The following is a 27,910-nucleotide window of genomic DNA, read 5'->3' as shown; positions in this document are numbered from 1 at the left end:
TTTACTTCCTCCATTTTAAAACAAATATCTGTACTTTATCCTACTAAGAAGTGGCTCAAATTAGGCCCGTTACCTTTTTCAGCCAACGTGACACAAAAAAAAAGTAAATAGAGAGAGGTAAAGTTATCCGCGGTAGGGGTCTTGATTAATTGAGATTTTGGACCGAAAAGTCCAAGTTAAAATCTTAATTTAAAAAAAATTAAAAAACGTATAAAAACAGGAGGACTGTGAATCAGTGAGCATTACCGATATATAGCACACAAGGAGATGTTGTTCCCCATCCATGGTCTTATTTGAGAGAATTGTTTGCAGCTGTCGGCTAAAAGGAGTCATTGCGAATGGGTTGTCTTGTGCCATCTTAAAATCCTACAATTTCTGGTGTTCAAAATATTCCATCCAATCCTAAAATCACATACAAGTAAGGTGTATTTCTTTATCTAATTTTGCATTTTTTGTTACTACGTTCAGGTTAGCAAAGATTTGGGAACACGTTTTAATAGCATAAAAGTGGAGCCAATGCTAGCTAGCTCGTAAATAACATGCACCATGTAAATCTTTATTTTTTTTCTTCTTCTTCTCAGTATAAGCACTATGTACTGTAAGTACAGGGGTTGATGCAGTACTTATGCTTTTGCCAGTCATTTTTAAAAAATAAAAGTATCTATACTTCTGCTTAAATACAGAGAGAGAACATTTGCCAGCTTGCAGCTCAGATTTACAAATAGTTTGATCTCACGATTGCCTGCCCACCCATCAAGTGTGAAATTTAACAGCCATTTTCCATAGTGCTTGTCCTCCTTAGGGTCTCGAGTGAGCTGGTACCTATCCCAGCTGATTTTGGGCAAGAGGTACGGTACACACTGGACTGGTCGGCAGCCAATCACAGAGCACATTTATACAAAAAAACATTCACCCCTATGAACATTCATTCATTTATTCATCTTCTGGTCCGCTTATCCTCACTAGGGCCGTGGGCTTGCTGGAGCCTATCCCAGCTATCTTCGGGCGAGAGGCAGGGTACACCCTTAACTGGTCGCCAGCCAATTGCAGGACACATAAACAAACAGCCATTCACACTCTCGTTCACACCTACGGGCAATTTAGCAATTTGGAATATTTAATTAACCTAACATGCATGTGTTTTTGAATGCGGGGGGAAGGTGGCGTACCTGCAGAAAACCCACGCAAGCACAGGGAGAACATGTAAACTCCACATAGGAAGCTAGAGCAGGCATTCAAACCCATAACCTTAGAAATGTGAGACAGATGGAGTAGTACTTTGCACATCTGTCTCACATTTCTAAGGTTCTGGGTTTGAATGCCTGCTCTATGATGCTGCCTTTATTGATGCAATTGATCCTTAATGAGCCAAAGCTACTGTCGAAAATGCAGCGTTCCCTTGCGCTTGTTTTATTCCCCGACAGCCTCGCTGCAAAATCAAATGCACTTCTGTAGAGTTATAGAGAGGGGCAACAGGGGGCAGATGGCAAGATTGCGTTTTCGCGGGTTTAGAAGAGGAAACGTGACAGGTACTCATGTCCAAGGACCGGGGCAGAGATGACGGCTACTGGTTGGCTCCACTCCACCGCGCCACTCCGGACTCGGCGTGCACTTCTCATCTTTTGACAGTTAACCTGCAGACATGAAGATGACGGTGATATCTTGTGACCGCTGCCATCCTTAACTCACTAGTTTGATACTTCTCGCCCGTATTTATGTCAGCCTTCATGCAAACCGACCTGGAGAGGACCCCTCACCGCACTTCCCCTCCTTACTACTACTACTCCTCCTCCGTCTCCTCTTCCTCCTTTTCTCGACTCACTTCCAAGCCCTGCGCCAAAATAGAAGTTGTTTAGACAAGACCCAAAGCTGTGAAGGTCACTTGCATGAGACCTATAGATGCCACATGATATTGCACTATATTTTGAGTGTAGTCATAATCTGCTTTTTTTTTCTGTCACTCCAGGTTTTATTGTAACTTATTCTCTCAGAGATCATTCAGTTGAATTTTCATTCCTCAAAACAAAAGCTTTCCATTTGCCTCATTTAAAAAGAAATATAATAATAATGGCAGGATTACCTTAAAACAAGTTGAGGGATATTTCCAGTAAACATTGTGATAGGTGTCAGAGGCTGAATCAAAATGAGAATCGCTTTTATTGCCATTGTCAGTGAAAGGTGCTTTCACAACTACGATTTTTGTGTTTTGTTTTTGTTTTTTCTCCCCCCCTCTTCCTTTGCGGTCCGATGATGCAACATGAAACAGATGATAATAAATAAATACAAATAATGGTTGGTAATAAAATATTTTAGTTAATAAAACTATAATAAAGCTATGATGGCATGCAATATAAATGTTTGGAGCATGGTCCAAAGAAAATAACCCTTTAAATCGGACATATTATGGAAAATGTACTTTTTAATTCGTTGTCCAGTCTACAAATAGTTGGGCCTGCCCACTTATTAAGAATGAGTTACACAATAATTTGTGAGTCTCTATTTACAAAAATGTGTAAGCAAGCCGGTCTGAATTTTTGCTGCATGTGTTACATGCATGTATCAGCACACTAATTGACAGTCATTCGGTGACTTGTTGATGAGGTGTTGACTCCATGAAAAAATGTGTAATATATATCCTTTTAAAGGAAAGACCTTGTCTTCCTGGTCTTTATCCCAATAATTCGTACACACATTGCTGTGGGTATAGTGTTGTATGCAATACGTATTTCTGCATATTAAATGCAATCTTTGGAACACACAGTTGCAATTACTTTAGACTGAAGCTGAACAAACTAGTACTTTACTGCACTTATTTAAAAACTCTTAAAAACTCCTCCCACATATTTATACTTTTATAAAACTTTATCGGGGTGGTCTTCTGAGTATTTAAATAGCTTCTGTTAAAGTTTCCATGATCGCAATGGCTTGTGTGGAAACTCTTGCCTTTTTCCTCTAGCGCTCCAGGACTCCATTCACTTGTTTTCTGTTTGTCTGCTGGAGTCAAATTGATTATGGATTATTCAGCAGCAACTGCTTCTCTTTCATAAAAAAAGCAGCGGGAAAGCGATTAGAGGGGAGATGAGAATGGACGAGCTGATGGCTGAATGGATGGATAGTCCATTGAGAAGGAAGATCTCTTCTTTGTTTGGGGTTTTTTTTCTGGAAAAAGGGGGGTGAGAGAGAAGATGATGGCTAGGAGAGGGCCGGATGAATGAGTGATATGGACTGAGAGGGTATAAATGGACAGAGCTTGTTCAGGTAGCCATACCTGCCATAAGGCGGTCGCAGGTTTTAATGGCGTATAAAAGCCTGGGACTCATCTATTATTCAGCTAACGAGCGAGACTGCCAGGTGAGCACATACATCCCGGGAGAATACGGAAACGGAGCTCTCGATACGAGATTGTGTGTTGTTAAACCTGAGTGTGACGCATAAATACACACGGGATCTTTAGGTGTGCCAACTCAAACATGGGAGGGTGGTATGTGCTGGATGTGGTCATTTAGATGCAGGGATATTTACGTCGCAAAACTGCACTTAAAGTGACCGTATACACACAGAATATGTTTGTGCGCTCATTTCGGCTCAGGCAGGCTTGCTCGCAGACATGCAAAGAGCTGCTGCTGTCTCCGTCCTACGTGCGTATACGCACACACACACACACACACTTGGGGCCATCTATGTGTGTGTGAGTGGCTTTTCCATATTCATGTGGCGGTTTAGGCCTGACTTCCCTGGGGCAGGACCTCAGGGCTCTGCTGGAGAGCAGAGCTACGCTTGCAAGAGTCCACTTCAGGCCAAGTGCGTGTCTATGTATTCCACCCTCATCCAAGGTGGAGCGGTTGGCATCTATGAGCATTTAGTTTGTTTTAAATGTGTGTTTTTCACTGTAGGGCAAAGAGTGTGTGTGTATGTGCCAGCTTATTGCTTAGATGCACTTTCCTGCAGCTTCCACAGCTCCAGGATTACACTTGAGTGTGCGCAGAAAAGTGTGGTAAACTGCCAAACTAAATTGTTTCTCAATAAAGTTTATGATTTTGGTGTGTTCTGAAGGTGTGGTGGAGGTGATGAAGGGCATGCAGGCACTTGACGTCACCCCAGACCTTGACACCGTATCAAGCTACATCCATCCGGTCTTCCCTAGCGTTGAGGCAGCTCGACAGGTCTTCAAGGTACTGTGTGTGCTTTTGTGCGTGTGTTTGGAAATATCGTGAACCCCTTCTATATAGCGGTTCAATGTTCGCGCTGCCGCAATGTCAATTGCAAAATGTCAAAACTCTTTTTATTTTTTTATTTTTCGGAATTTAAAGATGTGCTCCTTCAGTGTAGTACCACATTGTGCCACAATATGCCAGGGCACACTGAGGACTACTGGAAGAGCAACCTTATTAACAGCAAGAAGAGGACGCACCTTCAGTGTAATACAGTACTGCGTTTTGCTGTTTTACATTTTAATATTTGTTGTTCCACATTACAGAGAAAATATAGAGCTGTGCACATGGGTGTGCGCGCTAAACGACCGTTAACTTCAAAGGTTGCCTTCAGAAGATAATTTATTTCCTTTGTTTTCACATTTCACTCATTAAAACATATATTGGATCAAGTGTATAGATTTTAAAACACTTTTAGGAAGATAGGTAGCATGGTGAATCAGTGTTTAGCATGTCTGCCTCATAGTTCTGCAGTTCTGGGTTTGTTCTGCGGCTACTTCATGCATTTCAAAAACATGCATATTAAACTCTTATAAGATGAAAAAATTCAGACAAATATATATTTGATTATTATTATTTTTTTTAAAAAATGTTTTCTTTTTTTTTTAGCATAGTTGGTATTGGAGTAATCAAAATTTAATTGAAAGTTATGAAATTACATTGCTATACTATTTTGGTACTTCAATTAAGTTAGCGACTACATTTTTAACAGGTAAATACCGGTAGTTTCTCTATTGGAATACATTTGTAAAGTACCGGTAACCCTCTGGACCCTGTTTATTCTCATTGTAACATCTATGCAAAGTTTTGTTCAGTCTATTTTTTTTATTCAGTCTATGGGGTTTGGCATTATATGTTAGCATTAATCTAGCTGACTTTTGTTTGACGAAATCACATGGTTTGGTTGAACCTTTTGGTGTTTAAATATACAGTATTGAAATATATTTTGTTTTAGTTGTCTGTTTCATGGTAAACTTCAACTAGGGAGTAACAAACAGTTTGAAGCAAGCCGGCTTTGTCTTTCATTTGTAGAACTGAGTCTTATTTTTGTTTGTTTTACTTTAGAACCTGAAAACATACTCCTTTTAAGGTAATAATTCCGTATTTCAGGATGCAGGCATCTCACTGGAATCGGAGGGTTTCTTAACTTCGGAGATTCGCTTGATGGCTTCACGCAACCTGGCTCAACTCTGTACTTTGTGTAGGTACACACGCACATGCATAGACACACATTATGACAAGTCTATGCTTCCACAAATTCCAAACAAGCTTGCTTTGCATCTTGAGCGCCCCTCATTATAAAAATTGCTGCTATGCCTGCGGGCTAATTGACCCAGTGCTATCTAAAACACACACGCATACACACACTCATGCACACACTTTCCTCAGCGCTCATCAGACCTTTTAAGAGATTAGTCTGTGTGAATATGTAAAGCGCGAAGGACGAGAGGCGCCTCAAACGGACCGAGGACTGAGGCGTGAAGGGGGCTCGGTTAAATAATGGATGAAGCTTCCTGTTTGTCTTTTAGCTGGTTTGAGTCTCCATTGCTCATTTTCGCATTCGCTGTCTACCCTGTGTCTCTCTTTATATTTTAGGATGATCATTACAATAAATCATTTCAGTGTTTTATCACCCTTTCTTGTATTTGTTATCTCCAGATGCTTGCTACATTTAAAAAGAAATCATTGGAAATAAAGGAACTAGAAATAATAAGTTCCAGGGTTAAACTATGGCCAGCATAAACCCTCTGCTAATTGTACATTAATAACTCAACTTTATTTATACAGCACTTTAAAACCAACAACCGCAGCTGTAACAAAAGGCTGTACATAAGATCAAACATAAAACAAAATAAATAATAAATAAATAAATAAGTACATGCATGATTTAAAAAAAAAAATCCTCTAATTAATATAACCAAGAAGAGATCCCTGGCATTTAGCATGCAGGAGGTCCAGAGTTTTATTCGTTCTCGCTACAGTCTACCTGCTGTGTGAAGTTGTTTGTAAATGTGAGAGAAGAACATGATTGAAGTCTCCACTGGCTATCATAATATTGTAACAGTCATACAAGATTAAAAAGAAGTTAACATCCATAAAAGTTGTGGTCCAGCTGACCAATGACCCTAATGAGGACAAACGCTATAAAAAATTCGATGATGGTATTTCCACTGTATTATTCCAATCATTTTAATGCAAGCAGATGAATCCATTTGAGATGTAACAGTGGACATCAAAGTAGAGTTAAAGGGGTAATTGAAAACAAATCAACAGTCCAGGTAAAAAAACAAAACGGCAACCTTATACATTTATTCATCTCCCTTTTTCAGTGTCAGAGCCCTCCCACCCTTCACTGGACCTGGGGATTTTCCGCGGCAGCCTCATCCAGGGCTTCAGAAAGTGAGTCAATTAACCTGTTGTGTGCGTTGGATGTTTGTCTCCACCATACATGTTCCTGGATCTCCATACATTGCCTACGACTCCGGACTACTGTTTTAGGGAGAGCTGTAGCACTATGGAGGTCACAGCGGCATATGTTTTGCTTACGATGTGCTGCCTATCACACTATCTACAGAGTGTGCGTGCTTGTGTGCGCGCGTGTGTGTGTGTGTGTGTGTGTGCGTGCGTGTGTGCGTGCGTGCGTGCGTGTGTGCTTGTGTGTGTGTGTGTGTTTGCGTTTGCGTGCGTGTGCGTGCAGCTGCAGGGAGAAACAGCATACACACACGGCTGCCTCATGCATATGGAGGCCTCATCCTCTGGCACTCACCCCAAAACACCGTGGGAGATATGCAAATAAGCAGATGCCCACCACTGCCCTCACCCTCTAACCCCCCCACTCCAAATAGCCCTAACCAGCATAGTGGTCTCCCTCTGTTTCTTCCGAGCACGCACGCAAAGACTCCTAGAGTTAGCCTCAGGACCCCAGTTGGACTTGCAGGCTTCTGTTGAAATGGGGTGTTTATGAATATTTAGCGATTTAACACTACACAGTTGCACACAAACAGTGCTCCTCCTGCCCACTGATTCGCGCCCCCCGAGCCAGGCTGGAGGTGAGTCAGAGCAAAGTGCTATCCGCCAGGACCCAAGCAAGTGGGGAGGAGGGGAGGGGGGAAAAAAAGTAAGAATACATAAAGTTGAGCTGAACCTGAAGTTTCATTATCAACTAGTAAAATCAAGAGGATGTGAAGAAATGTGCTTAAAAATTGATAAAAGTTATTTAATGATGTAATGTGTGGCAGTATAAATGTTAAAAAGGCCCACAGCGCATAACAAAGTAACATTTTTGAGTCCAGTAATGCAGGTCATTTCCATATAAACACAAGAATTTATTTAAAAAAAAAAAACAATAACAAGAAATGCATATTGTCACATGCAAGCAGTGTGTTAGGCCACAGAAAATATTTTGGGCCAGGGAATAGATAAAAACTTCTTTTTTTATTTGTCTTTTCCCCTCTAAGTAAAGTCACAAGTGCTTTGGCATTTATTTGACTACATTTAAAGTTTTTTTTTTCTTTCTTTTTTTCTCTTTATATTACATGTCAGAGCAAGCTTAATGCTAACGCACAATGCAAAATGCTATAATCGGGCTAACAAATAGCATCGATGCCGCGGTGTATAGCCCTTTTAAAAAAATTCTATTTGCATGCAAACGATAAAGCAACACATGTAGACAGACATCGTACAATACTCACAGGCATTTATTCTTTATCCTCTGCAAAAAACAACAAATATAACTGCAGCTTAATAAGTCAGTTGTGACACTCTTCTTTGTGTATGTCTATCTTACACTGCCCCCTGGTGGCCAAGGTGCACACACCAAAAGAAGCACAGCGTGGGGGCTCGAACGCAATAATGGCATTTCTATTCATTTCAATGGGGAAAGATGCTTTGAGATATCACTTCAATGGGGAACGATGCTTTGAGATATGAGAAATTGTGTTACGACTAAACTCGTAAATCAAGGTACCACTGTTTGTGAATGAGCATGTATATCGCTGTGTACTACTGTTTATAGATTTTTATTTTTTTTATTTTCAGTTGTTTGCTGTCTGAATCTGTTCCTCACCTCTACTTCTTGCATTGAATCACACACACTCACCCGTGCCTTCAGTTAGCATCCCTGACAGGGTCATAATTGGGCTCGTCACATGGGACGTGTGTGTTTTTGTGTGCGTGCACCATTGTGATGCGGGACCTGTCAAAGACAAGGTCACGGGATAATTTAATCATTAAAGACCTCTCTTCTCCTCTTGCCTCCTCTCCGACTCGCTGACAGCACCAGGGATGTCACACGTTGTCATCATTTTGTGCGTGTGTTTGTGTGAGAGTGTGAGAGAGAGAGTGAGAGAGAGAGACTTCTTTTGTGGTTTGCCATGCTTTTGTATCACCGTCTTGTCTCTCTTGTCCTGTGGGCTGGAGGGCGTCAAGTCTTGTCTATACGTCGCGTGTGGTGTTTTGTGCCATACTTGTCACTTTTGTTGTCATGGTGACGTGACGGCTTGGCTGCATTGTTGCGTGATTTACTAGCATGCAGCCACCCAGTCACCAAATAGTCTATTAAAACTCTTACAAGATTGCTTATTTAGTAGTTCTTAGTCTGTAAATCCCCTTACCATCCATTCTTTTTCTGTACCCCTTTATCCTCACTGGGGTCGTGGGCGGGCTGAAGCCTATCCCAGCTACCTTCGGGCGAGAGGCGGGGTACACCCTAAACTGGTCGCCATCCAATCCCATGGCACATATAAACAAACAACCATTCACACTCACATTCACACCTACAGGCAATTTAGAGTCTTCAGTTAACCTACTGTGCATGTTTTTGGGATGTGGGAGGAAACCTGAGTACCCGGCGAAAACACACGCAGGCACTGGGAGAACATGGAAACTCCACACAAGCAAGGCCGGATTTTAACTGTGAGGCGGATATGCTCACCAGTCGCCCACCGTGCCGCCAAGTCTTATTACAAAAAACTTAATTCTGGATAAGAATTTCATTCATTTCAGTTCAGTTTATCAAGTTATAAATTTATGAATCTGTAATCAAGTAAGAGAAGCATAAACATTTGTAAAACCTATTTTTGCTATTTAGTGACGATAAAGGCAAGCTGATTTTTCTCAATATGACATTCATATGATGGTAAAAAAAAAAAACACACCTGTGATTAAGATGGACCTATCCCTTTACTAAATTCACCTCACGTCTTTTTTTTTTTATGTTCTGTGAGCCAAAAGTAAACTTGCTTGTGTGAGTGCGAGCTCGCAATGTGCGTGTGTGGAGTGGGAGCTGATGCCTTGTCCTCTACTGCCCCCTACTGCAGGTCTGATGACATGGAGAGTATGTTGAAGGTAAGAGCTGAATGTCCCCATTTTTGTCCCCATGTGAAGAAAGTATGCACTCCAACTGCCCTGAAGTGATGAGTGAATTAAAGAATTTGTTAAGGACACAAAATTAATCCTCACCGAGGTGTTACAAGAAAACATAACAGCCAATGATCACTATACATACTGCCTGCTTTAACTAAAGTAACATTTAGTCAGAATATGCGACATGACAAAAACCATCTGCTCCCTTTTCTTGAATTATTCACGCCACAGCGAACATGCAAATGATTACATGTCGGCTTGCAAACACAAAATGTATGAATGAGGTAGTTGAGCACTGCCAGGCTTAATGCTCCTGTCCTGTCCTATTTTGTCCTGTTTGCTGTCCCTTTTTCATTCGACGTAACACTGGCTTCCCAGTTCACATATAAATAAAATCCAAAATCTGTAAATATAGTTTTTGTTCTTTTTGCTCTATTCTTTTGTCTCCATCTCTCACCTCTCTTAAACCAGGTTCTGTCCAACTGCATTTCCAATAAGTGGTGTACAATATATCAAACTCTCCTGTTATATAGCAAAACTGTTGTGGTATGATATGGCATACAGATCCACCATGGGGTGGCCAGAAAAAAAAAAAAGATGCAAGCGGTGCGAGTTGATTGGGGGAAAAAATAAAAAAATGTTCAGCATTGGATTGATGGAAACAAATGTTCAGGATCGGATTAACTACAATGCAAATCAACCTGGCCTTCAGATACACTGGAGATCTAACAGCTATTTATTTCTTCTCACAGATCACCGAGCTCTTGTATAAGGATGAACGCTTCAGCAAAACCGGCACTAAACCTGCAGGTAAGCTATTGTCATGTAGCAGCATTCAAGTTGTCATCGGCTTTCAGCTACAATTGAAATGACATAGAAGTAGCCTGTGTGCGTGTACTTTCAGTCTCAGTGGCACTAGACTGCTGACTGGTCCATTTCTCACGATGAAGCCTGTGTATGTTTGTGTGTGAGAGTGAAAAATGTCCTTGTTCTCCATGGGTGGAAACGGAGCCTGGCTGCTGACACAGTGCTGAGTTGTAAAAGTGTGGTGAGCAGTGTGTAATGAGTGTGAAATGTCTGCGGTAACGTGCGTTTGTGAGGCGTTAATGTTGGTATGTGTCAGTGTGTCGCTGAGTCCCCCAAGTAGTGCTATAACTGGTGTGTGTGCTGGTGCAAGTGATAGAGATTGTTATCCGTGTCACATCCCGTTAGACGACATCTGCGAGCCTTACTCGTGTGTGTGTGTGTGTGTGCGTGCATGTGTTGAAGTTAGGCACGGCTGTCACCACCAGCCGTCGCACACTCACTCTCGCCGCCGCCCCAAAGCAGCCTCCATCAGCAGGACGAAAACACACAGGAACATCATAAGAATGCACAAATGGATGCACTGACTGACATGGTGGCAAATGAAGTGTATTCCCAAGGCCTCTCTACTCCCTGTGTTTGTGTGCGTGGTTTCACTTCCAGACACGGTCTCCTACTTCCTGTACAATCTGATTGACAGCATGTCAGAGAGCGATGTGCAGGCGCAGGAAGACAAACTGCGGAATTATTTCAACCAGCTGAAGGCTCAGGTACAGACGGATTACACACAAAATACAAAACATTTTAGAATAAAATACAAAACTATTAGGAAAAATACTTCGATGTTAGATAAAAACACTAAAATATTCTGAAAAAAATGCAAAAATATGAGACAAAAAATATAAACATGTTAAAAATATGATATAATATTATATTATAATAAATAGATTAAAAACAAATTAGAAAAAAACATTGTACAGTATTATGAAAAATACTAATTTTCTGAACAGAAATATGACAAAAAAATTTCTTCTCTCAAATATTAGATGATAATAATACAAACATATTGACTAAAAGTTAGGAATGCACCGCTACCACTTTTTCCCCGCCACACAAAATAAAAGCGCAAGCACGTGAGTACTCAGAGACACCAAGTACCAATACTTGATAATGCCATTAGGTCTTGCAATTGTGATTAAAATAAGTTTATTTTTTTATTCTCTGTTATTAAATATTGTTCAAAACACAACTTTTCATCAACATGACACAGGTTTCACTAAAAAAATGCTTTTTAGAGTAACAACCTGTCCTTACTGACTTTGAAATATATTCAATTATTACTTTATTATTGGGGGGGAAAAGAAAAGAAATCCAAGGTTAAAAAATACCAAAAATACAGCAATTGTAGATTGATAGGTATCACTGCACCTGGGCTGCCTTCCACCATCTTTCAGAGCAAAGTAACATGTACATCTGATGTGAAATAGCCAAAGGAAAAACCCAAATAGTCTTCTGGGGCAAATCCTTGAACCGCAATCATTCATACACTCTGTCTCACTTGCACTTAATTTACAGCACGTCATTGGCCACAGATTACCCTCTGCATACAAGTTTGAGTTGCGACATCTACACGTTACTACAGATGAGTTCATGTTGTTCTCTGCTTTTCATGTCCAAACTGCCTGTTAGAAATTCTGCTCAGTCTGCAGTCCCAATAGAAATCATATATTGATCCACATCGATAACAGCCAGCTGTAAAAATAAATAAATAATTAAAATAATAATAATAATAAAAAATAAAACCATCTGTAGATTTAAAACTGTGCTGTGGACTTTCTTTGGGTCATCAAAGTACAGTTTAGTTTGAATTTAGTACTTTACAACTTCAGTTTTTTTTTTTGTTTTTTTTTTGCTTCTTTGTCATCCATCCCAAGCGCACTTAAATTCACCTTTTAATTTCCATCCACATTTATCCACTAATTCAAATGCAAGCTCCGTGACAGCCTGTAATTGTCCCTCTCTGGCTAAGATAAATTAAGGCTCTAACAAACGTACCATTTCTTGCTTATGGCTTCATTAATGTTCAATTCTTTGGCCATCCAACACACATGGAAAATCAACAGGTTCATAGCATACTGTGCTTTTAAGCTGATAAATTGTATTTTTTTTTTATTTTATAGAACATTATCATCTCTGCAAATATCTACAGAGGCATACGAAACCTGCTAGAGTCTTGCCATGTTCCAGAGCTCATCAAGGTATAAACACATAAATAACTTAGAGACATATTGTTTTTGTTTTTATTTGGTTATTTTTTCAAATTTAAAGCGGTTTTCAGGTGTATTAATAACACATCTATGGTATGCTTTTGTCAAACTGTGTCAACGATCTAGAATTACACCCGCTTTACACACCCTATTTTTTGTCTTGCTGATGACATTGTTTCATGCAAGGGCGCTACTGCTCACCCCGCCCCACATCTGTTTTGCTAATGTCGAATACCAATTTGGTTACCATGACGAATAGGGGCGGAACTAGACGCAGCTGCATGTTGAGCCCAGAGTCTTAAAAAAAAAAAAAAAAAAAAGCAAGTGCTAACTGCACAGCACACCCAAGCCCTTACAGAGACAGCATGATTGTATTTTCTCGCATGGAGACAGTACTTCATCACCAAGTCTCTGAATTACACGTCGTCAATTAGTTTCCTGATCCACGTGGCGCATGCACTATACAAACACAAAAGCGCTCTCAACCCCACTGTGTCGACACATTTACAGAGCAGTCAAGTATGTGCTGCTTATCAGAAGCTAAAGCTGTTAGTTGAAGCTATTTTGTGAGTCCAACAAAATTCAGTGCAGTTCTGCTTACATTTTTGGCTTTGACATTAGTTTTTCAGACTGTGACTTACAAATGGTGGCTCTTCTCTCAGCCTAGCTTCCAAGTCATGGGCGGTTATTATGTAAATTAGTGACACTGTTGCATCATAATGGAGCAAATTCAGAATGACAAAAGATTGACATGGTTGTTCTTTTGCACTTCTAGGTGACCTTGAAAGGTGCCTATGAATTATTATCATTATTAATGTTATTACTTGATTAAAAAGTAAATTTTCAATAATATGTCCTCCATATGGACCAACAAGCTGCATTACCTGACTCTCTATACTCTACTGATTTAACTTGTCTTTTTGTCAGGATGTGATCGTGTTGGTGGACCCAAATGAGCGAGTGTCGAACGGTCCTATGTCAACAGCGCCCCGCCTGACAGTAAGTGTGACAACAGCATTACACTTTTTATCAGTCTCTGAGTAGAGTTAACCTTAATATTTGCTTACCGTCAGGGTCTCGAGGGGAAGGTCTCCTTTCTGGAGGCTAAGCTGGCTGAGCTAAAAGCGGAAAACAAACCTCTGGCTTCAATGCTGAAGCAAATCATCCAGGTTCTCTCGGCTGAGGAGGTACAATGCTTTCAAATGACTTGTTGAAATGTTTACATGCTTGGAGAGACAAGAGAACACACCTGCCTCTAAGCATGTTCATTTGACCCTCTAAGCTCAAACAGGTGGACGGGAACATTTAGAAGGGCAATATGGTCCAAATGTGAACAAATATTCACAGGAGACAGATTGGCCTTGACCCTATAAAAATACAGAAATATTAGACAAAGGTTTCACAATTTTAGGAAAAATGCAAAAATATTGGAAGATGAATAATATTTCAATGAAAATATCCTAAATTACACAAATTACAAAAATATAAGACAAAATAGAAACATTTTAGATGGCAATTACAAAACTATTTTATAAATAATAAACAGTTGTAATAATTTTAAAAATATTACATCCAAATATGCAAAAATATTAGATGAAAAATACCAAAAGATTAGATGGAAAAATACAAAAGCAGTAGCAATATTTCTGCAAATATCACGCAAATCTCTAAAAATACAAAAAGATTACCCAAATAAAAAAAACACCGTTAGATGAAAACTACAACAATATTGGGATTGACTACAGAAATATTGGATATAAACTATCGCAGTGACTTCCAACCTTTATGGAGCCAAGGCACATATTTTACTATCCAAAAATCTCACAGCACACCAACAAATAAAAATGTCACGAAAAGTGGATACATTAATTACTGTATGTCCTTCCTGGCATCTAATACAAGAGCATTTCTTTGTTCCGTCTGTTACGATGCCTCACTGGCATAAATAGATGAATAAAGATACATTATTTCTTGGAAGAAAAAAACATTGTTTTTGAGCAATTCAGTAAAATTTGATAATTTAAAAAAAACACGGCACACCTGAAGAGCGCTCACGACACACTAATGTGCCCCGGCACACTGGTTGGGAATCACTGAACTATTGTAACGAAATTAATGCAAAATGTTAGACAAAAATATTACAGTAAAAATACTGCAGATTATTAGATAAAAATACAAAAATGAAGACTTGGATGGAAAAATACACGGTACTTATCGAAGGTAAGATTATTAATACTTATTTTTACTTAACTTTTTAAACATACATGATTTACTATTTTATTCATAAGTCCACCCCTCTTAATATACTCTTCATTAAATAGTCATTAAGAATAACATTATAGTGAGCTGTGGCGTCCATTTCAGCTTAAGTTACGAGATATGGCTCCTTGGCCCTAAAAAGGCTGCCATTTATTTTTTTGCTTTCCAAGTTACTTATGTTATACTCCGTGGTTGGCCTCTTCTCTTAAGAGCCTTTGCCTCTTTGCAGAACCTGCAGCGCGCTCTCGAACTGAAGCAGCAACACGAGGACGAGATGAGCGTCGGGGCCTACGCCGTCCTCATCAACCTGTGCTGCCGCCACAACAATGTGGAGGAGGCGCTCAACCTGAAGAGGGAAATGTGCGTGTAGCAGGACACACACTCATACACACAGATTGCTCTCCATGCGCTGCAACCTGTAGGATGCCATTAAAGTTTAACTTGACTGGTATTAGGAGAGACATTAATGCAAGGTCCGGCCTGTTCTGTTGACCGCGTCAACCACAGGAAATGCTCCCGTTTCCTTCAGCCGTCACCTGCTCCCCACTTCTGACTACGATAAAATGAGTTGCATTACCGTAAGTGGAATACATTAATCCACAATGTCTCGCTCTCCTTCTCCAGGAGTCGCCAGGATTCATCGGTGGGACTGGATGCCAGTAAATATATTGCACTTGTCAAGGTGCTCGCTAAGAATGGCCGGGTAGAAGGTAAGCTTTTCATTATAGATTCCCCCCCCCCAGTCATTGAGGTAGTCGCCAGTTCCACATTTATACATTATTACTGCACTGGCACGCCATCTCGTCTAACTTTTTAAGCTTTTTTGTCATCAGACCAAGAAATCGATTGATTTGGAGTTATATTAAAGATGGCAAAAAAGGCACAAGCTCAAAACTGGTTTGAGCAAGAACCCTGTAATTTATATTTGTATCTGGCACAAGATATTATTTAAAAAAATTCCTTGTCATAACTCGACTGGGTATTGTTATCAATCAGGGTTAAGGGAAATATCATTCGTCATGTCAAAGGTAGAACCCAATTTGTTTTGTATGATATCAAACAATAAATAGCGTGGCCAGCTGAGGTCCAAGGTAAAATTAAATTTTTGTATTTTTATGTATCTTTGTTTGTAACCAGTCCATGTCTCTCCCTCAAAGCATATTAGCCGACCATTTTCACAATGCTACGATGGATTTCCTTCAGGCCGTGGAAGAGCCAATTACCATCAGTGTTGCCGCTTTGCCCCCCCCCCCCCAACACACACAGTGACAGCCAAATGTTTCCCTTGTCTGTCCTCTCTCCTGTCCTCCCTCTTAGCGCTGCCTGTCAACATCTCTGGATATACACACACACACATGCATATGTGCACGTACCCCTGCATCAGCGAGAAATGAGAGGGGGAAATTACAGGACTCTGTGTATTTTTCTGGAATTATTGAAATCCGCCTTGATGCTCATGGCAGATCATGTTCACCAAAGTGCCTGAGCGGTACACACACACATTTGCATGTGAATTCAACCAAAAGTCATTTGTTGAGCACGACAGTTGGAATGTGCGTCTGTGTGTGTCGGCTTGTGCATAGGCAGCGCTAAAGCGTTCGCCATTAGCCAGAGTGCGCGCATCGGGCGAGACGCTTGTCACCCACATTAGCACACTTGGCTAAGCTTGATGTTAGCCCATTCCCCCGCCCAGGCGCTGGTGGTCTGCCCGGCTCGCAGCACACACCGGGCCCAAGATGTAGATGATGTCAGATGGCATTGTTTTTTTTATCACGGCACGTCTTTTAATGTTTTTTGTCGTCTTTTTCTTTAAATTCCACATGCCTGTTAACTTCTTCACTTTTTATTTTCTTCTTTGTCTAATCACTTAATTTACGTGTGCTGCTTAATCGCCATTTCTTCTCGGCCCATTAATCTGCCACATGTCTTAACATCTGTCTTCACGTCTGTTATAATGCTCTTTGTTTGCCTTTTACTCTGAAATTTGTCACTTGATCTGCCATAATTTCCATTGTGGATCCTGTATTCCCATGTTAATTATTTTTTAAACACAATTTGTAATTGGATTTCTGAATATGTAATAAATGATCATTATAAATTCATCGAATGATGAATATGAAACACATTTTATTTCCTCGTGCTTGTATCTGGAGCTGATGAACTTTATATGAGCAAAGGTATTGGAACAGATAAACAGCAGATTAAAGTGAATAAGACTGAACAAAAAATATTTAATAATAAATATTTAGCTTGCCATAACTGTATCAAGGCTGTGACCAAATGGCATGTTCAAACGTTTTAATCCAAATCAGTCCCTAGACTAGCATTGCAATAAATAGTTGACAAGTCACCGATTATTTTTGTGAATAGTCAACTAATCGGATCATTTTGCTGGCTATGTCCAAATTTGGTTAATTCCATGTTTTCAAGTGTTGTAAATGACTTGCTCTCTTTGACGATGCAATGTTAATGGCTCATACATGCCAGTTTCGTTTACTGCGATAAGCAAGTAGGCTCACAGCCGTTAACGCTGATATTAGCAGCTAACTAGCCAAATAGCTCACCGAAAGTGTATTCGTCAGAAACTGAATCAGCCACAGTTTGCTTTCTTTTAAATGCTTGTGTATCACTGCCATGTTGCCATGAAAGTTCTGTCTCAAAGGGTTTGCATCGCATTCCTCTTCAGTACTTGAAATGCTTAATTAAATTAATTATTAATTGTTGACAATTTTGATAGTCAACATAGCCATGACTAGTCGACTAATCTACTCGAGACTGAAACCATATAGAGTTTGCAGTTTACAGACTGAAGGGAATGATCCCCCCCAAAATAAACAACTGAAAGAGACTCTGGTGAAAGTCTGTAAAAGTCTCACTAAATAATGCAAAGTTTGGTGATTTCAGTGGGTCACGGGCTCGATGCACGCAAATGATTTGTAGTTAGTATTGTATGTTTTCGTCTGGCTAAGTCCATCACTGAACTTAAACCTATAGAGCCTGTAGTTTACTGGCTATCGGGGAGACTGAAGGGAGTAACTCCTCGAAAACAATAACTCAAAGAGGCTGTAATAAAAGCCTGGAAAAGTATCACATAATAGGATACACCCCCTCACTGTAACTTCCCAGTCTTGCACTTGTCTTCCTTCTGTCTTTTTTTTTTAATACCCCTCTTCATCGCCAGTTGTCTCTTTGACCTGCCCTTGGCCTCCTCTGCAACTGTCTTTCTTTTCTGTAACGTGCTGTGAGTTGGTGCTCCTTGTATGTTTTCACCTGCAGTCAAGTCATGGAGCATTAAATGAACCACTGGGCTGTACGATATTTGTTTGCCTGGCTTGTCCTCCTCCCTGTCTCCTGGGACTTGGTTGTGTGTGTGTGTGTGTCTGTGTGTTAGAGGCCTGGCTCACTTTGCTGGCCCCGATGCTTGGCTGAGCTGATGGATATGCATACTGGCTAAACGGGCGGGTAAAAGCAGTGATGTATTCCGGGAGGTGCAAGGTGGTGTGAATGGTGGATGGACCGCTCCATTTGGGCAGATCAACTCCGAACCATTGGCCTCAGTGATTAGTGGGTGTGTCACAGGGTGATGGAGAGTTTGTATAAGAGAACAAAGACTTTGGGGGCGTGCGATGACTGAGTGGGTTTATCAACCAACAATACACACTTGGAAATAAAAGGTGAAATCCAAGGGTACATCAGTACTTCCAAGGGAATGCGTTGACTCAATCGATAGTAAGAATATCCTCAATTTGGTGCAGCTCTTGTATTAGATGTTAATAAATGTGGTTGATGAGTTGTGAAACATGGAATTTAGGGAGTTAATTTTTAAATTCCATTGCGAATACAGACAGCACGGTGGATGACTGGTTAGCACATCTGCCTCACAGTTCTGAGGACAGGGGTTCAAATCCCGGCCTCCCCTGTGTGGAATTTGCACGTTCTCCCTGTGCCTGCGTGGGTTTCATTCAGGTACTCCGGTTTCTTCCCACATCCCCAAAACATGCATGGTAGGTTGATTGAGCACTCTAAATTGCCCGTAGGTGTGAATGTGAGTGCGAATGGTTGTTTGTTTATGTGTGCCATGCGATTGGCTGGCGACCAGTTCAGGGTGTACTCCGCCTCTCGCCCGAAGATAGCTGGGATAGGCTCCAGCACGCCCGCGACCCTAGTGAGGATAAGCGGTACAGAAAATTGATGGATGGATTGCGAATACACTTAGTTCATATTCAGATTTTTCAGTACGGTATACACAGGTACAGAGTTCCCACACAAAACACAGTGTATTTTGCAAGGGACATGAAATGGAACTACCTCGCAGCTCAGCCTCTGGCTCTTGGCATTATGGCTACCGACATGCTTTTGGCAGTACATTAAACTTGTCTCAGTGTAGCATGAAAAAAAACCTCCTTCAGGTTGTCAAACCAATAACATATGCCGGTTTTTGTTATTTCATACTACAGTGCAACCTTGGTTTACGAAGGCTGCTGTTCACAAACAAATTGGTTTACTCAAAAGCTTTTTGAACAAATATTGCTCTCTTCAGTTTGCAAACAGTCACATTGTCCATGCGGAACACTCAGTTGTGCTTTCTCTGACATAGCGAGAGCGTTGTTCACTCCTTCCATCAAGTAAATTTTTGTTTTCTGCTCCAAACTGGCTCTCAGTACGACTCTCAAGAAAATTAAAAGGCATTGCGCTATTGGGAAGCCCTAGAAACTGTCGCTGGTGGGGCTGGGGATGTGCCATTGCTGCGGAAACCTGCCCGGTCCAAACTACATGCTCACCCATGTCCGGGTGTGGTGGCGGGGGCTCCGCCAGTCCTTCCTTGCTTGGCATTCTGGGAATAACGGGGGCTAGGTTCCCCAAAATGATCTGCGAATAGGTGAATCTCCAAATGCCGAACCACAAATATGCGGGGGTTCACTGTTTTTCTAGTTAAAAAGACAAAATCAATATTGTCTTTTAAAGTATAACTACAACTGCGCACATGATTCACATGCATTCTGTACACGTCCACGTCCTGCCCTTCGGTCATGGTGTATAGATTAGTATCTGTGTTGGAAAGCAGCTGTATCGCTATCAACCCATTAGCAGCTGTCTAAAGAGATCGTAAATGCATCTTAATTACTTTACCCTCGTAATACACACACACACACACACACAAATATGTGCACACTCCCCTGTTCACCGCTCAGCCCCCTCCTGTGTTTGCCAGATGGGCGCGTGGTGAGGTAAATAACCTTCCATTTCCATGGAAAATGGTTGGGCCCCTCATCCCGTTTATCGAGGTCTCATCGAGGCCATGGCTGGCCCTCGTCGCTGCATACCTATAATTTAGCCCACCCCACACCCCTTCTCCGCATGGCCAAGGCAAAAAGCTGGCCTTCGTTGTAGGGGTCTAGTAATTGTAGTCTCGTTTAGAAAACCGCACGTAGCAATTAGAGCAGAGTTGACATTATCCAGGGTTGCATTTGCATCCCCCACTGGGTGCAAATGCTGTTTTTATATGGGTTTGTTTTGCCGGCTTTGAATTAGCTAAAAGGGCCTTTTATTAAAGTATTTGCACACCTGACTTTTTTCGACTCTCCTTGGTCTCTGTCTTTGAATGTAAACTTATTTTTTCTTTTGTGTTGATTAATAACGTTCTCTCTGCCTCCTCTTCAGAGGCTGTGGACATCCTGAAAGAGATGAAAGAGAAGGACGTGGCGCTGAATGACAGCCACGTCACAATGCTCTTCCACACACTTAACGCCGCAGTATCCAAAGGCGCCCCTGTGGTTCGGCGCCTCCAGGACACCATCTTCACTCTTGGGCTGGCCAAGCCCAGTGCCAATCTCTGTGCGCCCCTGGTCAGCTCCTATTTTGACAGGTACTCCCCCTTTGTTTGTAACCATGTGTCAGCATATTGTCATACCACAACCATTTGGCAGGTGTGGATGCGTGTAAATATGTATCTGGGCATGTCGCTCATCCCTCCCTGTGATCATAGCCGAGGTTACATTCTGGTTCAGTGAATCAGACAGAGAGAGGATGTGGAAATTGCTCATTTGTGTGCTTTTTTTGTTTTCCCGAGTGCGTGTGGCTTTTTTTGTTTTGGATTCAGCAGCTGCCACCTCTCTCATGAGCCCCCACCCCTCTCGCCCACCCATTACTATATTCCCAAGGTGTGTGTATCTATAGTGTGTGTGGTTCTCTGTAAATGCAAAATGCAGATCAGTGTTATCAAACACTGGCCGCGGGGTTACTTGTATCAGCCCGCCTCCTCAGCGCCTGTGTGCCATTCACCTCGTGTGTGTGTGTGTGTTTGTGTGCTCTATTTATCAGAGTAGCTTTTAAGTAGGATCAACTCATTAACATGTTAATTATATACAGAGCACTAATTGCCAGATTTACCCCAGCCACACCGTTAGGGGACTCGCAAACACAGAGGCCGTACACATACTTTCATACTGTGTTTACCTCAAAAGTAGTACTTTGCAGGTGCTCCCCCGCCGCTACTTATTTTTGTAGTAATTCTGGCCCAACGGTTGTGAGGTTCACTCGTTAATCACTGCCTCAGCGAGATTAGCGGGCTAATTTACTCCTGGGTCAGCAGTAAGCCAGAACATAAACACACACAAACGCGTAGCATCCAAAAGTCACCCAGTGCACCAATTAAACTCAAGTTGAGTTTCCTCCAAATGGTGTTACAGTAGTTATTTGTGTTTTACAGAAGGTCCTCGGTATACGCCGGAGTTCCGTTCCTTCAGCCATTTTTACCCCCTGTACTAACATTTATTATTGTAAATTGGGAGAGCAGCTTGCATCATGTGTTGCATCCAATATGTTTACATCTCATGTTTACACCAAACATGTCCATTCACCACAGTACGGTTTAGAACTGTAAATCCTGATCTGGTTTGAGTTTCCACTGGGGGGCTTTGGTCAGCTGCAAAAATAATGGAATAATAGCTTGGCAACATAGTTGCCAAGCTATTATTTATTGAAATAATGAAAGAGCGCGAAAGAAGACCCTTTGTCTTCATCCTCAGACCAAAATAACACCTTTTCTCCTAATGCGTGGCTCTTTATTACAAGATTAGAACATCCATCCATCCATTTTCAACACCGCTTATCCTGGTTAGGGTCACGGGGCGCTGGAGCCTATCCCAGCTGACTTCGGGCGAAAGGCAGACTACACCCTGAACTGGTCGCCAGTCAGTAGCAGGGCACATATAGACACGGACAACCATTCGCACCCGCATTCACACTGTCACTGAGTGGGAACTGAACCCACGCTGCCTGCACCAAAGTCAGGCGAGTGTAACACTACACCATCAGTGACTAAGATTAGAACAATATTGTATTAATTAACTGATCAATGGACTGCAGTATACCTTTATGTACCATATTTCATGTTGATTTCCATCTGCAGTACAGATCAGGTATTTTGGTAAACATCCCTTTGACTACTATCACTGCTGATTTTGTAGAAAGATGCGGGTGGTCTAGAGTTAGGCTTGTCCTTAAAAATGTGAGGGCTGGTTAAGTTCTATTCTTGGACACTCTTTTAAAAGTTATTTGAAACGGAATAATTCATTTACATACAATGTAGGCTACTTGGAATTCCTGAGACATATTTTCACCAAGCGGTTCAGGTTCAGTTCACCAGGTTATGAATAGGAATGGTCATTCATGATCTGGTTTCAGTTTCCAGTGTGTGATTTTTAGGCACAATGGCTACCTGGGCACCATACAGATCAAATGTTTTGGTAAACTTCGCAACCTTTCCAGTTAATAGAAGGATGCGAGTTTTACCATTGGGTCTGTTTCATTCCTGTACAACTTTCCATTCAAAGGTTATTTCTCATGGAATAATTCTTACACTCGCGGCGTTACGGTGGACGACTGGTTAGAGCGTCAGCCACACAGTTCTGAGGACCGGGGTTCAATCCCCGGCCCCGCCTGTGTGGAGTTTGCATTTTCTCCCCGTGCCTGCATGGGTTTTCTCCAGGCACTCCGGTTTCCTCCCACATCCCAAAAACATGCATGGTAGGTTAATTGAAGTCTCTAAATTGCCCCTAGGTGTGATTGGCTGGCAACCAGTTCAGGGTGTACCCCGCCTCCTGCCCGATGATAGCTGGGATATGCTCCAGCACTCCCGCGACCCTTGTGTGGATAAGCAGCTCAGAAAATGGATGGCTGGATGGATGGAATTCTTACACTCCTCCCCACAAAACAATTGACGTACACATTTATAATGAATGTGGCTGGTACCAATAGGGTCACCCTGAAAATGTTGGGAATTCATCCCTGGAAAGCAATGGAAACGCAAACAGATTTTCTGACTGTACCAAACTATACTGCTTGGTGGAAGTTTGTTTGTACCCTTTGACAGTATTGTGTCAATAGCTAGTCAACAGTCAAGCCAATAAAAAGAGTTTAAACATTTTCATGAAGCGCTTTACTTTTACTGTAAGAAATGCCGCACTTTTTGTTGTAAAATGGTTGGTAATGCATACCACGTTCAACATCTCGTCGCTGTCCGATTCAGTGCCAAACATTTGAATTTAGTCTACTTGCCCTCTTCATCTGTTTTCGTTCCGTCACTCAGTGGACAAACCGATTGTTGGGAGAAGGCGGAGGGAGCACGCCAATATACGAGGACAAAGCAGGCTTCAGTCTCGCCCGCACCAGTCTCATCTGCTGCGTCGCCGCTTAATGACTTAATGAACACTTCTGCGGCAGATTAGCCCTTGACAGCCCATCATATGTGCCGCCCTGTGAGTCTTCCCGCCCGTTCACTCCGTATTGTTTGCGCTAACTTGCTACCACTCTGTCTGGCAGCCCCAGCTGCCACTTGTTCTGAAAGTGATTAGCGACAGAAAATGGCAATGAGCAGGAAGATGGCAGGACATGAATAATAATTCTGAAAAACGGAGTTGGAAATGGTCTTGAGATAGAGAGAGAGAGAGAGAGAGAGAGAGAGAGAAAGCGAGAATGCGAAGCAACTCAGAGAAACACCCTCACTTTTTTCTGATAGCTGACTTTTATTTTTCTAAATACTACAAGTACACCACAGATATTTGGTGTGGTAAATGTATTATTGTTAATGTTGGGAAGCGAAGAAGCCTCTCTCCAACAACTAAAGTGGTACCTTGAGCACAATTGGGTAGACCTTGGAATATTTGTTCCAGAGTCCAAACGCCATCATAAAAACTTTATTTACTTGTACAGGCAATGGTTTTAAGTAAGTGTGCAATGATTAATCAACAACTAATTGATTATCAAATCAATCAAATCATTTTTGGTAATCGATTAATCATTTAGAGCTATTGTTTAACTTCAAATTGTCCAGATTTCAGCCTGTGAGCATTAAATATTCTCTGATTTCTGTAGTCCTCCATGAAAGCAGACAGATTAACTTTGTGTTTCTTCCAAATAAGACATTTGAAAACATCTTCTTTTACTTTGGAAAACAATGATCAACATTTTTCCAGCTTTTCTGATGTTACGGACCAAACCAATTACTGAATCATAATAAATTTATGTTTGTGCATTTTCTGCACTGTTAATTTGAAATAATATCCTGTTTTTAATAAAGGGATGGAAATAAATAAATAAAATTGGTTTCATCAATTAATTGAAAATATAATCGACAGATTAATCGATTATTAGAATAATCGCTAGTTTACAAGAGGTCCTTGGTTTATGGCAGTGGCGACGTAACCCAAATTTGTATGTTATTATTTTTTTTGTCCTGCTAATGCAGAATAAAGTCATAATTAAAGTAAATATTTGTTTAATGTCAGAAGTTTAGTTGGTGTTAATCAGGAGTTCTTTAAATGGTAGCATGGGTGTGCTGTCCCATTTTACATGAGTTTAAATGTGAAAGGTTAATCGTAAACAGCCACATTCCTAGTTGTAAGAGTGTATGCACTCGTGCAACCATATCAGCTCAGTTGTTTGTTTTTGCTTCCCCTCACGAAAATATATATTTTTTTGTTGCACGGGTTATGGGGCGCATTAATGGTGGGAAAAGTTTTTAAATTATTTATATTGGTCAAATTGTTTTTATATCACAAATACCTTGCATTTGAACCAGGGTGTGTAGACTATACAAACTCCTTTTGGAGTTTCCCACGAAACAATGTAGCATGGGCTATGGTAAAACCCATTTTGGGGAGGTACCAATGGTGTATTCTTTTTTTGTTTAGTTTTGTTCTTTTGTTCTATTTCATGGCTGACAAAGTTGGCATCATTGCCACTGTGTCAGGCTTCCTATTAGCATAAGTAAATGCCTTTCTTACGCAAACATAACAGCAGGCTAGTGGTGTCATGATCAGCAGCTCATTTGTGTTCTCCAGACACCCCTCGTCCTCCCCCGTACGAGGACAGTGGCTTGATAACAGTCCTGCCCGTCTTCGTCACACAAAAGAGGGCAGCAGAGGAAGGATGAGGCACAATTAGCTTCCTTGTCTAATCCTTCAGGTTTCCACCAGCAACGCTTTGGTTATATATTTCGTTTCAGTGCTTAATTGGCTGGAAAGTGGCTGACATGCAAAGCTGGGGACATTAACAGGGTGCGCTGTAGTAAATGGCAATGCAAAGTGACATTTAAATTGTACCGAGAGGAAATTATCCATTATTTGACATCCTTAGCTCTCCTTTTTTTTTTTTTGGAGGGGGGGGGGGTGTTGATCGTCGGTCTGAGGGGGTATAATTGCAATGCCTGGCCAAGTGATGGGCCCGTTTTAGATGTCTCATATAGAAGTGATGTATGATAGTAGGTCGAACTTGGAGAGAATGTATGAAAGTAAGGGAGTGTATACCAAAAATGTCTACAGTGTATTGTTCAATCACCCTTGAGTTGCATTTCTAAATATAGTTGTCCCTCTTCATCTCACTCACCAGAAGTTGACTAAGCAACACTAATCGTTTCATCTCCTGCATCACAGAAGTTGAATTCAAGGCCATACCTGTTTGCTTGCTGGTCTTTATTGGGTTAATTTATGAACACACACACACACACACACACACAGCTAAAACACAAACACACACAGACAAAAAAAAAATAAAAAATCAACCTTCATCACTGTAACATTTAACTGTTCTCCTCTTTCACCATTGAAGCCCTCTCTGCTTTGACCTCTGTGTGATTGACATGGTAATTACCCAATCAACAGATTGACAGCAGCGCTGTCACAACACCGCCGATTGAAGTGAAGTGGTCTCTTGTGCGCCCCGTTCCCTCCCTCAACTTGTCTTCAGCTTTGCGGTCTCTGCGTTCCTTTATCAATCCATCAGGCGCACTTGTCCTCCCTCCATGGAATCGCATGCCAGGCCATGAGTTTAGTAAGGAAATGATGGAATGAGATGAACAAATAACCAGAGAACCAATTTTGAAACAGTAGCCAAACCTTTAGGGAAAAACACGCATGCACAAAACTGGTTGAACATGATTCATGTCTAATGTCAAAAGAGGTTTCAGCTCAGTGAGGATGTAAAGTAGGGGTGGGCAAACCTTTGGACTATGTTTGATTTTTGAAATGGAAAGATGGGCTGGGTCATTCGAAGATAAGGGAAAAAATATTGTGGATGTGGATTTTAGTAATTATAATTAAGGTAATTAAATGTAATTGTTTAAAATAAAATGTATATAAAATGTTGAATGTATGTAATTTTTTTGTTCTATTAATATTTCATTATAATAAAAAATAATAATTATTTTCACAGAATAAATCAATGAAATGAGTGACTTGTGGCTACATTCAAATCTTAGTTGCGGTTTTAAAACTGCAAACTCATCTCCCCTTTTAAGTTCGTCCTGAAATGTAACCTGATTGTTTTCTTCATAACGTTTTGTGATTAGTGTATATTTTTGGTTTTGTATATTATTATACAGGTGTTTACTTGTAACAATTTAGCACGTTGCATTTAAAAAATATATATTTTTAAAAATTCAGACAAATCTAAGGTTGTGAGGCCGAGAACAGACGATTTAGTGGAAGCAGGAGTGATCAGGAGGACAAGCAAACAAGGTGAGGAAAAGTTGCTGGCAAGGACAAAAGAAGCGAGCGATGCGTTGCGAGAAGTTTCAGATAACCACGGAGGCTAAAGATTGGCCCTTTTGTCTGCTGTCAAGCATCAAGCGCCAATGAAAGCCTGTCCAGAGAGACATTAGCCCACTGCACACCAGCAAGCGGGAAAGAGTGCATGATTGTGTGGGAATGATGTTTTGGGGCCAAAAGGCCTCATCACCTGTAGTTGGGCTGTCATGCATTAAATGGCCTGTATTGTTGCAGCAGGTCATTGTACTTTAATGCGAGGGCACGAGGTTAACGCTCTGGATTTTCTCCCCATGCAAGCCTAACTGATTGCACATCTAATTCGCTCACTCTCGTTCCGTTTCCTTTTGTGTGTGTTTTTTTGGATGGCGTGCCGGCAGTAATGACCTCCCCGGAGCTCTGGACGCAGCACTGGAGTGTCAGAAGCGCTATGGCCACCTGCCACGCATCCATGACATCATCGTCAGCCTGGTGGAGAAGGGAGACACGGAGCTCCTGCAGAAAGGTCACACAGCAACATTTTATAAGCCTTTTACCATAGTTTGTGATTACAGTGCCAAAAGAAGTTTTATAAAAAAGACTATTCTGTTGTTAACGGTAAACCATAAAACGTGTAGCAAATTATTATTTGCTTCAATCGTTGAACCATTCACATTCTGGGGGCTCAGTGTAGTTCTTTTTTTATTCAAATGCATCCATCCAGCCCTAAAACAAAGTAAAAGTCAAATAGCTATGATTAACAGAGACAGTCATATTTCATAACATAAATAGACGCCCCAACAATTGCGGTTCCCTTAGAAAATGTTTTTTTTCCCCCGTCCTTTGGATATAGAAAAAGCAAATGACATGATTCAAAACAAGTTTTGCTTTTGGGATATTTTGTCCCCCTTCTGGGATTTGCTTTATTTCTCCTGAAACCAAACAAGCTTTGAAATGGTACTTCCACAGAAATAACAGACAT

At 41.1% G+C, this 27,910-nt stretch overlaps 1 protein-coding gene across 1 annotated transcript in view; it reads left to right on the top strand.

Annotated features, from left to right (window-relative positions):
- lrpprc (leucine-rich pentatricopeptide repeat containing) overlaps positions 1-27,910 on the top strand; it is a 66,790-nt gene that overhangs the window by 12,670 nt on the left and 26,210 nt on the right. Inside the window, exons 12-24 of the mRNA XM_061690685.1 lie at positions 4,054-4,172; positions 5,322-5,412; positions 6,542-6,611; positions 9,530-9,557; positions 10,328-10,385; positions 11,043-11,149; positions 12,560-12,637; positions 13,574-13,645; positions 13,720-13,833; positions 15,135-15,265; positions 15,530-15,615; positions 20,567-20,771; positions 27,330-27,454. Of these exons, the coding sequence (XP_061546669.1) occupies positions 4,054-4,172; positions 5,322-5,412; positions 6,542-6,611; positions 9,530-9,557; positions 10,328-10,385; positions 11,043-11,149; positions 12,560-12,637; positions 13,574-13,645; positions 13,720-13,833; positions 15,135-15,265; positions 15,530-15,615; positions 20,567-20,771; positions 27,330-27,454 (1,284 nt within the window). The remainder of the gene's footprint in view (positions 1-4,053; positions 4,173-5,321; positions 5,413-6,541; positions 6,612-9,529; positions 9,558-10,327; positions 10,386-11,042; positions 11,150-12,559; positions 12,638-13,573; positions 13,646-13,719; positions 13,834-15,134; positions 15,266-15,529; positions 15,616-20,566; positions 20,772-27,329; positions 27,455-27,910) is intronic.

Source organism: Phycodurus eques, chromosome 11 (assembly GCF_024500275.1).
Source record: "Phycodurus eques isolate BA_2022a chromosome 11, UOR_Pequ_1.1, whole genome shotgun sequence".
In the NCBI taxonomy this organism is placed as follows: domain Eukaryota; kingdom Metazoa; phylum Chordata; class Actinopteri; order Syngnathiformes; family Syngnathidae; genus Phycodurus; species Phycodurus eques.
The sequence above is the reverse complement of the archived record's forward strand: the minus strand, read 5'-3'. Positions and strand labels throughout refer to the sequence as shown.